Source organism: Aythya marila (genome assembly GCF_965140915.1).
Source record: "Aythya marila genome assembly, chromosome: 1".
In the NCBI taxonomy this organism is placed as follows: domain Eukaryota; kingdom Metazoa; phylum Chordata; class Aves; order Anseriformes; family Anatidae; genus Aythya; species Aythya marila.
The window spans coordinates 61,189,307-61,203,465 of NC_139042.1; the positions used below are offsets into that span (position 1 = coordinate 61,189,307).

A 14,159-nucleotide genomic window follows, 5' to 3' on the forward strand; every position below is an offset into this window, starting at 1 on the left:
CAGACCAGTTGCTGACTTGGAAGAAAACTGCAGCTTAATGTCTGCCTCAATCATATGTTAAATTTTAAAAGAAGTGACATAATCGAACATCACGTCTGAACACAAGAAGAAACACAAGAAAACAAAGCAAAAGCCTCTGAAGTGCTATCCCAGCTACGCAGAAGACAGAGTGCTCCTTTTTAGTTACCCCTTGTGAATTCATGCACAACTAGATACCACTTGGGAAGCTGTATTTATGTATTCCCACCCCTAAACCCATCCAAACCCAGTTTAAGCAATAATCCTGCTTACTCCAATCCAAAGTGAGAATTGTAAATCAGAATAAACGAATGCACTGAGTTTCCACATGCTGTTTCATCCACTGAACATTCACACTCCCACAGCAAACTCTTTACGGTTTCCAATTTATGGTTGGTTATGTTAATGTTAAATTTGGCTTGGGATATTCATGGTGAGCTGCTGGCGTTTTGTCTTAAAAAGAAACAAATAAACTTAAGTTGAACTGCAGAATTTATCACTGCCAATTTCTTTTTAGCCTTCTTAGCTGAATACTGCTCAGAAAGTTGAAAAGGTATTCAGTGCCAGCATTTTGCTTACAAATGCTTTTAAGAATCAAAATCAAGTTAAACAACAATATAAGCCTGCACACAGAAGGCAAATAAACATCCCACTTCACTGTGAATGACTTTCATCAAGACCCATTACATATATTAGAAAATAAATTCTGCTTGCAAGCTGCATAAACCTGTATTTAAGGTCCCGTTAGCATATTTTCAAACACTGTTCTTCTAATCAAGACATTTGTGAGGAAGCCACAGAATACTAATAGTTCTGAGCATAAGCAGTTGTAATTCGTAGCGTAACCAACGGCACTTTTCTGCTTAGAGCTGGTGTTCCCAAGCTTGATCTGCACCAAAAACAACTGCGTCAGACCCCAGGAGCTGCCTCACCTTAGGTGAAGATCTCCATGGATTCTGACTCTCAGCAGGCTGTCTGAAAGCAATGACTCCTGGCTAGTTAGAAAGTATTTTCTCACTGGGTACTACCTGCAGTATATGCATCCATCTTAGGGGTTGTGTGGGGGCTGAGAAAACAATTTACAGATGTATTTTCACAGTGGATGCACATACATGCCCTCTGGTTTTTGTCTCAGCAGTACCACAGGCATAAGACTCAATCCACCTCACCTCCTCCTAGCTGAGGGCAGAAGACAGAAAGCAGCACGTCCTCGGCGCTACTCATGTTCCCTATGAACTGCTGAATCCCCACCGCAGGAATCTCCAGAGGATTTTGCAGATGACATAAACAGGGCGGGAAGCACATGCTCATGTTACACGTAGCAAAAAACTAAGTAAATAAGTAAAAAACTAAGTAAATAATTTTTCTGCTAATTTGAGTCCACACGAGCGGTGTTCCCAGAGAGGAACGCATCCTGCTGCTCACACTCACACACAGCAGTAGGCATCGCAGACAATGCTGATCTAACAACCACAGCGTTAGCCTGGGGTGCTTCTCAGATACCTTTTAATAAATACAAGCAGAATCCAGTGTGTTTAGGTATCTGCTCAGATAGCAAGAGGAGAGTGCTTCTCAAAGCCCGTGGAGGCAGATTTACCTTAACAGACTGCTCTGACAACAAAAAGTGGCTCCATACTCTGTAGTCCTTTTCAGCTTGTAAAAACCAGTGCAGACAGAGCATACTGAAGCACCTGGTCCCTTTCTTACCATTTATTAAGGCTGTGAAGTGTTGAGTAAATCCTGAAGGCATGAAGGCCCGAAGGCAGGAAATTAATCCAAAACAACAAAAAACAAAGGCAGAAAGGCTGAAACCTCATTTGAGGTGGGACTGAGAATCCATCTAAAATGGACCCTCTGGGCACACCCCATGGAGGTGACCCATGACAACGACCCAAACCTCTCTCATGCCTTGCTGGAAGTAATTAAAGGCAAGGAATTTCCATGCAACCATAAGTAGCTAGTGATTCAAGAGGGGTGGAAGATGAGCTTTCAGAAATTTATATCCTAGCAGATAGCAGAGATCTTCAAGGAGAAAATAATATTTGAATGACCGTCTCAGGAGCCTCAGGAGCTCAAGCCCTCGTCTTGGGGTAAGGAGGCTGGGGGGAGAGGAACGGAAGTATTATCTACCACCAGCAATAGGCAGAAATGGGAGCTAGGCAGGGCCTCAGTCAAAAGAAGAACCCAGGCTGGTATCCAGAACATTTTCTTGGAGCTAAAACAAAGATTGAGAATTGAGTAAGAGGCACAAGTGTGTGCTTTGAGAACCCAGTTGATCTTGCTATTAATCATTACCTCTCCTGCAGGAGGAAAGCAAGCACGCTCTGCTGAAAACAGCTATCTACCTTTGCTGCTGCAAGACAAAACACAAAAAAGACTGGAGTGGCCAAATGCAGGATTCACTGCTACCAGTTCAGGGGAAGAGGCAATGAACCCAGGGACAGCAAAAGATGATTTCAACGTCAAAGTCATGCTTCGATTAAGGATAAGGCTCTTCACAAGGCTGAATGCTCTTCTCTGCCTGCTTCCAATAGTAACCACTACACAACAATTCCAATTCTGTACTGGTCCACCTGACCACAGGGCCAGTAATGTACCCCATGGAGATTCACCAAACTCAGAACCAGAAAATTTGACAGGAGTATCACATTCATGCCAGGAGGAGAAGGGGAAAGGAGACGACAAGAGGCTGGAAACCGATACAGGAACAGCTAAGCCCATAACTTCCTGATTGCCAGGCAGCAGGCAGAATACAGGAACAGCCTGAAGCATTAGGGAGTATCATCTACCCTCCCAAAAGGCTCTGCAAGGAATACAGTACTCCTTTCCAAATTCTTCTAAGGAACTGCACTCATCATCCTGCAGGGCAGGAACTTGGTTGGTGGTACAGTTGAGGATTCTCCTGGTTCCAAACCTCAGGCTACAAGAAAATCAGATCAGACTAAGACCAGAAGTGCAATCATCATCCCTGGAATGGCTGAAGGAAGTGCTCTGCAGTGGGGACATATAATATGGGCACAACACCTCTTCTGTGTGAAATAAAAAGGTGAGTAGACAGTAGCTTTGGAAATATGCTGCCTCTAAGTACTGACAGAGGTCAATCCCAGGAACCTTGGCCTTGTTTGCACAAGACAGCTGAACTGTCTCAGGGTCTAAACCACCAGCAGCTTGCATACCAGCCGAGGTGAACACAAAGAAGCAGTGGTAGTGTCACTGCTGGCCAGGATCAATCACAGACAATGAAAAACAGATGGCCTGGTATTGTCTACAAGGAAGCTGGCTGTGGCTTTCTCTTTCTGGAGAATAGCCTGGAATGCTTATTCGCTCCAGAGTTGGAAGGTCTATTCATGCCAAGTCTAGAGCTGCCACACCTGCATGGGATCCAAACAAAAAAGGACCCAACAGAAGCTTTCTTTGGTAGATTTTTCTGAACCTGTAGCTCCTGGTCCTGCAAACCTGTAACTAGGGAGCTCTGACAGAGCATCAGACCTCATCCAGGTGACTGAGGAACAGTATGTGAGGGGGAATAAAACTTGTTGAGTAGCTTCTTGTAACAAGACTTGCAGATGGAATTACAGCCAAAAGCAGACAATCACAGGAAGCCAACAAGGACATATTCAGAGCACCACTCCACTCAAGAAAAAAAGTAGGAGGAAACCAATCACAAAGTGCTTCTTTTCCATCAGACTGTTGGAAAGCCCTTAAATGCCACAATGCATGCACATTAAGCATGAAGGAGGCAGATGATACCATAAGGACACTGAGAGAACAAAGGGTCCTGGGTGAGAAGATGCACCACCTGGTCAGCAAGTACACGATCTATCACTCTGGCCATATACCAGAAACTGCAGGTTGCTGCCTTAGTGCCTTGGTTTCGCAATGCTCAGAGGAGAAAAGTAGCCTGAACACCTGACTGTTTAGACAAACATATTTGCTGGCAATGTGCTGGCACAGTTTGGACAAGACCCAGACAAGAACAGCGTCAGAGAGGTGACAGACGGCTAGGCCTCATCACCTAAATGGGGCAGAAGGAGGAAGAGGAGAAGCCTCCTCCTGTTGTCACCGCCGCTCTGATACAAAACCCTGAAACAAAAGCAGACACTGATCTACATCTCAGCCCTGTGTTCAAATGACAGCATGCTGAGGTTAGCTTAAAGAGAGAAAATTATATACCCAGTCAGCCTCTTAGAAAAGTTTAAAATAGCAATGCTATCATCACTTGCTTGTTTTTTGGAAGGTGAAGAGTGATACAAAGCTTAAAATTCACTGTTGAAGCAAGAGGGAGGCTCAGACTTTCCTCAGCACAGAGAAACACCAGCCCTCCTCAAGCAGGTAACCAGAGTTCACTTTTCCCAATTACATGGACTTCTTAAAGCTTTTGGTTGAACGAAGAATTTAGAAGATTATGGTTGTTGGATTAAAAAAAAAACAAACAACACACACACACATACAACACAACTGAATAACTAATGAACATTTACATAATTATAGTGAAGACAAAGAACTTGAGCTTTAATGTGGCTCGAAATTAACAAGGTCAGATCTACAGCTCACATAAACATGGCCCTAGTATGGAAGAGATCCCAAACAGCTTGTCTTCACTGACTGGGTTTGTTTCTTTAACTTCACGAAAGCTCACGCAGGACACCCAGGCTGAAGTAAAAGTATGATTGTAATTCACCAAGAAAGCAAAAATTATTTTTAGCAATGAAGAAAAAAATAAAGGAATCTTCCACATACTATCTTACAGATAAGTACATGACAGATACTTAGAAAGCCCAGATGGACTGAAGAAGCTTATGTTAGATCTTGTAGATATTCTAAACAAAGCCTTATTTTCTTTTGTTTAAAGTTAATTTCCTCTAGGGGGAAAAAAAAAAAGTAAAAATAAAACAAAAAGGAAAAATCGAATCTTTTTTTTTCTGCAAAAAGAATTCGAAGGAAAGTTTTCAAAAACCGTCTTTGCTGAAAGTTTACAATCATCATCAAATTTTATTTCTTCATCAGCTATAATAATTTTATTTATTGCCACTCTCCAAAGCCATGTTTTTTTTTTGGTTTGTTTTTTTTTTTTTTTTAGTTTTGCACCTCTACATCATAAAACAATCACTTTTTGAAAGCAGAAGGAGAATTAAAGGAGTGAAGAACTACAACACCAACTTTCTCTAACAAAAGCCTAGCAAAAATGCCCTTATCAACCTCAAAGTATTCTGAATGTCTTGGATGTCAATGTGGTCTCCAGTCTCTTGCCTCCTCACTTGTAATTTCACTGTGCCACTGTTAACATTTCTGTAACTTCTATTAATTGCACTTGTTAGTACCACTGATTAATTCAGTAACAGTCCTCAGAATTCTTTCTTACATTAGTGTCACTCTAATTTTGTGCAAAGTGAAATATGTACTTTGAACGTGCAGAGATCTATTGGTAGTAATACAAGACATCATCTGGAAGACTGTGTAAGTGCCTGTTAGTTAGAGCACAGAGCTATCTAAGCTCCTGTTTTCAGCTTTCCACTAAGACTTGACAGAAAATAGGATTACTTCTTTATCCAGAGTAGAAATCTGCAACATTTTATAATTAAGACTATTATTTCTTATTGCAAGGGGACACAGTCTCTGTTCTTTGGTCCCTTTCCTTTCACAAGCTGTCAGACACAGCTCCTAAAATTAGAAACTGAAATTCATATTTAGGTTCTTACAGTACAGGTGCTCGGCACCTAGGAAAACACAGAGCCCTTCAGAGGTGCCAACATCTATTTCTTAATGAGCAACTTTCACAATCAAAGCAGAAGCAAATCAAAACAACTATGTGGGTGCCTGAACATAAAGCATCGCTCTTAATTTTAATAATGAAGACCATAATTAATAGCTGCAATTTTCTGTCAACAATATCCAATTAAACTCTTCCCTTTAAATTATAGCTGTTACAATAAATACTAACCACTCATAAAAAATAAAGTCTTCTTAAAAAAAGTAAAATACTTTCTGTAGTTCATTCTTATCACAGAGCCCCCTTTCAATCATGGAAATATATTGCAACAATTTTACTTAATCTGTTAGTTGTTAACCAGAAACATCAGTGTGATCACATAGATATGGAATTGGTTAATAAAATTCAACGTGAAGACATAGAATAAAATAGCAGGAAACATATTACCTTTGCGTTCTCAAGTAGAACTTCATCTCTACCTAAGCCAGGTCCTATGACAACTGAGTGCAGTCGTGGCAACCACTTCTCCACCTCATAGACAGCATTCGGACTATCACTAAACAAAATTAGGGGGAAAAAAAAAAGCATGTTCAAAAAGGCTTCATTTTAGTATTCTCAAAATCTGAGTTCCAGGTGCAAGACATGAAGAGCTCTCTCATATCCTGAGTGTCAGGCAATTTTATCCTTCAAATTACCAAACATTTGTAGCCCAGGAAATGTGGCGTGGTTGTCCAAATAGCTAAAATGAAACATTTCTCTCAATTCATTCCTTAAGGGATACCACATAAAAATGAGGAAATAATTACAAGTATCCCCCAAAGCTATTACAAAATATTAAAAGAAAAAAAAATTAGAAGAAAAGGGCGGGGAACCAACAATTATTACAGTCTGTCACAGTTCCCTATTTAATGTTTCCCTGTAGAGATTACACCTGGGAGAGAGATCCACCATCTCACAAGTGTATACTGCAGCTTGCTGGGAATTACGCAATTATTTATTATTCTATATAGCAAAATGATAAATCTAGTCGTTTGCTTTTTTTGTCTGTTGTTTCACAAGCATTTGTTCCAACTGAACTGCAGCCAAACCGTCCCCTTTCCCAAAAGGCAAGAGAAGCAGCAAGCTGTTCGCCACGGGTATCATGGGGTCGTAGTGTTTAAGATCTCTGTAGTGTTTAGGTTTTGCCTGTGTTGGGAAAATGACATGAATACCCACTGCCAAATGCAACCACTGCAATCCAGCAGCTCACCAGAACCGTTTATGTTGTTTTGATTGGTTTTGTTGTGTAAATAGGTCAGAACATTTTGAAAGCACAGCTGGACAACGCCAAGTAAATCCTCACTGTCAATACGGAGGGGAAGTTTAGCCTCCCTCCCCACCTCCGGCACAAGTGGCTGATAACAGATGAACATTTTCACCCAAACACGGGGGGCAAAAGCTCCCTGCAGTCTAAGCCAGGAGGTGCTGCTAGATGACAGCACTCCTCAGGATATTTTCAGCTTGTGATACTTCGACAGAGCTCTGTGACTGCGGACAAAAGCCCCTGCATGTTTTTCATAACCGACAGCTGTACCGCTGGGACACACCACTCGGGAACAAGTGTTTAGCCCGGCTCTGGCAGAATCAGCAAATTCCACAGCGATTTCTGCAAGTGCCAGGCAGGAGCCAGCAGCTTGTGCAGCTGCGGCAGGCGAGGCGGCCTGCTCGCGCCTGGCCGCGGCCCAAAGGCCTCACCACCACCAAGGGCCGCTGCACAAATCGCCACGCTTTTATTTATGTATTAACATATAACGTAGAAACTGGTTTTAGCTTTAAGACCAGGAGAGCTGATCTATAGCAAAGCCCTGCTTCCCTGATGAGGATGTTTGAAAGGGCTGGATTCAAACCAGCTTTGGGTAGCGGAAGACAAGTACACAAAATAAACGTTACTTTAAATAGAGCGAGGATTGTACCAAAACTTCCTCCGCAAATAATAAACTTTCTCATGCAAATAATCTCAAGGTAGAAAGTTTACTACTTTATTTATATTCAGACTTCAAATAAGATAATTTGGTCTCCAACCCAACTGATAATGTACGCTCTTCAAAACAAAGCCATCTCTCGGGAAATGAGCAGTCCAACATGAAGCCACTCCTGCTCACTTTGCCCCTGGTAATAATAAAAACCTACTGTAGAGCTTTTCATCTTCAAAGCATTTTACAAACATTACGTTTCACATAACTCCTTCGCAATTCCGCATCGAGAAGCAACCCAAGGCACATGAAGGGCCAAGAGATTCAGAATGGTGATAATGACTATTACACTGCAAAATCAGCTATGAAAAACATGCCGAAAAATATCTGATGGAATTTTATTCTTTATAAAAGGAAGCAGAATAAATACTGCCTCCTCGTAGCACCACACCACCCTCACTTCAAGGTACCGGATGCTCACAACAGCTGCAATTACGCACCTAAGGACACCTTATAAACTCTCCTGGCTCTGCTTGTCTGGAAGTGGAAGGGCTTATCACATCAGGTTATGGCTTAGTCCCACACACAGACATCAAAGCAGCAATATTTTAAAGCTGACAGAGTAAAAATGACCACCGTGTAACTTTCTTCAGGAAGATGATAAATGGGTATCATCTCCAACTTTCCTGACCACAGGATGTAGCATAGAGAAACTCTTTCAGCTCTTAACACAGCTACAGTCTACACACAATATTTAAACATCCCCAGATTGGTTTTCTGATGCAGAAGTCAACCAGCCGCTGTAAGGAGCCCACTGTAAGGCTTTAGAGCAGGGTTAACAACCAAGCTGCCTACCAGGCACAGCCCCTGGACTGTAGTAATTCCTCAGCAGTGGGAGAAGTCACTTAGGAAAAGCTACATGGCGTGGGCCAAAACCTTGCCCAGGATCATTTGGCAGCATGGATAATAATGCTTAGGTAACTGGGAATAAATATGCCTTGGCTCTGTTTAGTTTACTACTGCAGACAAAGCCAACATGTATTCTTGTTTCTCTGGGGATTAAAAAACAAACACAGAATATTTCAGAAGTACCAGCACAAAACACAAATCATATCATCAGCTGTTTGCTGGGTGCTGTACTCACAAAAATAACTGTTACTTCCTTTGTCCCTTCATGCCAATTGCTCTGTCTGATTCCTAACCTGATTTCAAACCACTCCATTTAATTATCGCCTCCACTGCCAAAGACATGCACATACAACTTAGATTAGCACCGTTTTTTTAAGCATCTATAAAAGTATGAGGTATGAAGATGATGTCCCCTTGATCAAAAGAGATGTAATCTTTAGTCTTAGATAGAGAGGGATCGAGTAAACAAGAATCATTATTGTCTTCAGGGGTGCAGAGCCATAAGATAAAGAATCATGGATTCTTTCCAGAACACGAATCATAAATGCAATACTCCTACTCTGAAGAGCAGAGCTAACACTAATATTAAAGGAAGTCAGAAGATCTATTGGGAGGCCCCAAGACAACAGCATCTGAACTTCTGAAAAGAGTGAGAGAAAGAGCTGTTATCTTCCCTGATCAAGACTTTGATTAACCAAAAGTTAGTGTTTTCACAGAACTACAGACTAGCCAAGGCTGGATGGGACTTGTGGAGGATATCTGGTCCAACTTCTGCTCAAGCAAAAGGAACCCAGGCCTATCTCCAGGCGGCTTTTGAAGGCCTCCAAGGAGGAGACCCCACAGTCTCCCTGGGCAGCCCGTGCCAGGGCTCTGTTACTCACACAGCACAGAGGTGCTGCCTGGTGTCTTGATGGAATCTCTTGGGTTTCAGTTTGTGCCCATTGACTCCTGTCATATTTATTTCCCAATTTTCTCTTGTCTTTTATTTCCCAAAATAATCTAACACAATGGGAATAATTTAGGAAGCTGAATCGAAGCCGTAACACTAGTAAACATGGATAGAGAACTACAATACCATTGTGCAGATGCATGCAATAAAACATTCTGGTGACAGATCACAGTTGCAGATTTGCAGGCAATGAACAAATCTTTAAAGAGCTATCTAATTTCCAGCTAACCGCTATTATGTGAAATGTTGTCAGATACCATTTTGCAGGAAATCTAGATTATGACAGCTCACTGTTGTTCAAGCAAGCAACTAACCAAAACCCTTCCAAAACCCAAAGGCTTTGTCAAAGTCTTAGCTTGTCTGGAGAGCAACTGATAAAGCTCTGGCTGCATACAGAAAAGGACTACTTACTGCAGCATAAACACGAAAATAACATCTGCAAGACAACAGAATTATTGTTTTTCAGGCAAACAGAAGAAGCTTGCATAAGCCATCTAATTCCTGTGAAGGCCAGTAGGCGAGGAAGAGTCTAAAGCTAGTGTCAAGTGTCAGAAAGATAGCCTCCTGTCAAACAATTAACTTTACACATTGTCCATTAGTCAAAGCAGAGGTAAATAAATAAGCAATCCTACAGTCTCACAGTGGGGCACACTATGAAAAAGGGCCCCACACATGTTTCTCTGATCGATCTTCCCTTGGCTGTTAGTGAGAGGCTGAGGAGACAAAGCCTCGCTCAGTTCATGAGGAGAAGACTGCAGTCTCTTGGGAAGGGAGACACAACAGCTTTATCACTTGCCTTCCTTGAACCCCCTCTGGAGACAGGGCCAAGGCATGGTGTTCAGAATCTTACATGTTTATCTTTTTGCTCTTTTTTTCTGCCTTCAGAATGTAGCTTTCATGGAAAATCCTAAAGAGATAATAGCTTCCCTTCAAATTTAAACACCACCTAGTCTCTGAAATGGTGAGGACAATTTTTGTGAATTACTGGTAACTTTAGATAACTTCTACCAAACTAAAATCAGCACATGCTGAAAAAAGCATTCTCTTGGCTTTCCACTCAAACTGTTTTTACGTACAAGAACAGCACCGGTTTCGTTACTGTGCTTATGACAGTAATTGCTAGATTCAGTACTGCCAAGTCTCATTGTTGCCTCTTATCTAAATGCACAGCCTCACAGCCTTTTATATCTTTTGGTTTTGAACTGGTAATAAGGAAAATAAAAACTTTAAGCTTTTTGCTCTTCGGGACTCTTCTGTATTTCACTATCACACAGTAAAAAATGATATAAGACAGTTCTGTAGATCTTTATCTTGGTGAAAGTTTGCTGTAATAACCTTTCCAAAAAAAACAAAGAGCCTGAAAATAGATGGTGACTATTGCCCTAAGATCACCCACAGTTTCTAAACATCTTCCAGAGCAGTTTGTAACAGATATTTGATAGTTGCCATCTGCTTGAAAGTCTACTCGAGCTGGTCACTGTCCAGAGTTGGAGAACACTTGACAGCTAGGGCCTGAAACATAACTCCCCTCTCCAGCCCCCCAAAACAAAAAGAATTTTGCTGTATGCTGTATCTTATTCAAAGGGTGGCTTTCACCCAGTGATCAAAAGCTGTCAAGGCAATAGCTTTAAATTATCACAGAAAGGTCTAAACACAGCAGCTTTCCCCGTGAATGACAGTTACTGTCATTGCTTTCTAGAAGAGGGAAAAGGAACAACGATGAAAAGCTGCAGCCTTGTCAAATTCTACACGGAAACAAGAAACTGAAGCAAAGTCAGCATGGGTATAACTGGGAGCTACGGAAATAGTAGATAACCACAAATGACAGCGCGTACAGGAGGCAGCAAGACAGCAGCTTTTCACATTTGTTTTAGGCAGGTGGAACCACCTAGGTAATCCGAGTAATCTTCGGTTTGGGCTTGGTAAAATGCCAACCAGTGGGACCTCCTGCTAGAGAAGGTCAAGGGACACGACTGCTGTCACCCGATCAACCACACGGCTCCTCACAGGAGAAGGTATTTTTTTTAAATTCTGCTCATTATCAGTGTGCACTGGGAATGATTGAGCCCAACTCCAAATGCATTAAAATGTATCGTTGCAAAAGTCTGTTATGTAAATGCAGACAAAGACATTTTAAGTGGGCAGTTTCAAAAGCCAACCTGGAGTCTTATCTTCAAAGATGAGAAAAAGTCTCTGATCTGAGGATGAAAGAGTTTTGGTTTTGTTTGTCCAAGCACTGCAGGTAATTATATTAACGTGAATCAAATGCTAGACCTGCTGACATTTAGATCCTGTCATATTATAAAGTACATCAAAAGAGCAAAAGACGGGACATAATGTGTAGCTCTAGAATTTAGGTGGTTATCTCAGAAAGCTAATTATTAACTATTGTGGTAAACCTCAGGTGAAGTCATTATTGGAAAATGGGCAAATAAGATAGGGAGAGAGATTATTCTCCAAAGGTTAGGTCAAAGGAATTACAAGCAAAACCAAACAGTGCAAAAAATGAGCATAAAGTTAAAATAATCATATATTCCCAGAGTAGCTGTATTTCTCCATGTTTAAATCATCGTTCTTGTAAATTAACTCCAAGCTTCCAGAAGCCCAAACTTTTCACGTGGCATCTCTCAGCCCCTTGAACAGAACTGGAAATAACAGCTTGTTCTAGGAAACCTCATTGATCCCACAATCAACTCATGGGATCCAAGCACTTCTGCCAGGCAGAGTCAATCTCAGTGATGAGAGTGGTGTAAAGTTGGTTGGATGCAATTAGAGACCAAAAAGACGTATTTAGAGAAGTAAGATTAAAACGCCTAAAACAAAGTGACAGGGAGGAAAGTGACAAAAAATGAAAAGCAAAGGCCCTAATGAGGAAGGGATTGAATAATATTAAAACCAATTATTCCTTTTCTGCTACTGAATAATCAGGCATATGTGATAGGCTTCATTCACATATTAACAGCAGGCAAGAACAGCAAGCCAGCAGCCAGGAGAAGCAGTGGTATTCCAGGTTCACGGCCAGAGACTGCCCTTTATATGCAGACACCACAGTCTTCACTTGCTGTATTCCACCTTCAAAAGAGCGCGAGGGTGGATTACCTATCAAGGTACGTATTTGGAAAAATGCCTTGGTTACCCTATCATACCTTTCACATTGTAATAATGACGACAAAACCCCAAACATAATCCAGAACTGCTACACAGACACCAAAGACCCTCATTTCAGGCACAATATCTGTCTCACCAGGCACTGGGCACGTACATTGTCAACACACTATAGGCATTGGAGCCAACCACAGCCTCATTAATAACAAACCTAAATACATTACACAAACAGGGTCACCTCTCTTACGCAGAGCAGGGCCTCATATCCTGCGAGAAAGAGCCCCAAAGGAGAAGCAGCTATCGCTTCAATCTATTTTCTGAGATTTCTCACACAGACATGACGACAGCACTCAAGGGCAACCTCATCCGGCCTCGTAAAGACACCACAAGTACCAACACAATTATTTCATGGCCTTCATTTAGATATATCCAAACCTTCAAAGCAGTTATAGTACATTTCAATCTCAATCACATTACCAATGTAATATTACATCACATCACCAACGTGCGTTGCAGCGATCCACCCCAAAAGTATCATGATAACCAAATGTCTCAACTCAGCTGTTTTCATATTTCAGAGTTAATGGAAGCAGTCCTGCCCTATTAATACTCCCTATAACTGACTTGGTAAGTAGAATCTGTCAAAAATCCCTCCAAACAGACTGCAATCAACCCAAACCTGTGATTTTAAGTGACAGAATGAAGCTGGGATGACAATGTAACCTTCCTCAGAAGGAAGCAGAATTAAGATGTCCCGGGAAAAACTAATGCATGTTATTTTTACTATGTTGGCTGATAAACAAAGTGACAAGTTTATATTACATTGGTATCACTCTCTAGTTTACATTCTGCTCTTAAGGTACAGATGATAGTTGAATCTGTACCTGGAAGGCTTGAGTACTTCAAGTCAGCTCTCTACACCTGAAAAGACAGAACAAGTCTCAGCCCAAACATGTTTTGGTGATTGTCAGCTGGAAAAAAAGAATGAGATCCTAACAGCTTCAAATAATAAAGAAAAGCAAATACCATCATGCCTTTCTTTACTCAAACTCAAGAAAAATTACATACCAAAGAAATCAAATCGCAGTGTCAAATCATAGCAGCATAGCAAGTAGGAAGAATTAGCAAGAAGGATGAATTTGACCAGGACCTAACCTGAATACAATGCACCTACACATGTATATTTCTTTTTCTGACATATCAAGATACAGCAACAGCAGAGCGACCCCCCACAGTGCAGTCAAAAATGTTTTACTACATCTTCCATTTTGAGGTGATAAAACATCTGTAAGTTTTCATCTGGGATAAGGAGCACTGCCAACAACAGGGAGGAGAGGGGCTATAGCATGAGGTGAACACATCTCCTTTCTTTTACTCACTTGGCAGCACAAAGCAAAGAAACAGCAGCTTTTTTGAACAAACTCAGTTTATCAGGAGCTCACTATCCATGATTCGCTTTCACGTTTTTTTCCAATTATCAGATCATGGACAACATCAGGTAGAAACAAGTAAATAC

The 14,159-nt window shown here is 41.3% G+C and overlaps 1 protein-coding gene across 2 annotated transcripts in view; it reads right to left on the reverse strand.

The window, feature by feature from the left end:
* NAXD (NAD(P)HX dehydratase) overlaps positions 1-14,159 on the reverse strand; it is a 49,483-nt gene that overhangs the window by 21,322 nt on the left and 14,002 nt on the right. For both annotated transcript variants that reach the window (XM_082781553.1, XM_082781552.1), the window contains exon 7: positions 6,176-6,284. In XM_082781553.1, the coding sequence (XP_082637679.1) occupies positions 6,176-6,284 (109 nt within the window). The remainder of the gene's footprint in view (positions 1-6,175; positions 6,285-14,159) is intronic.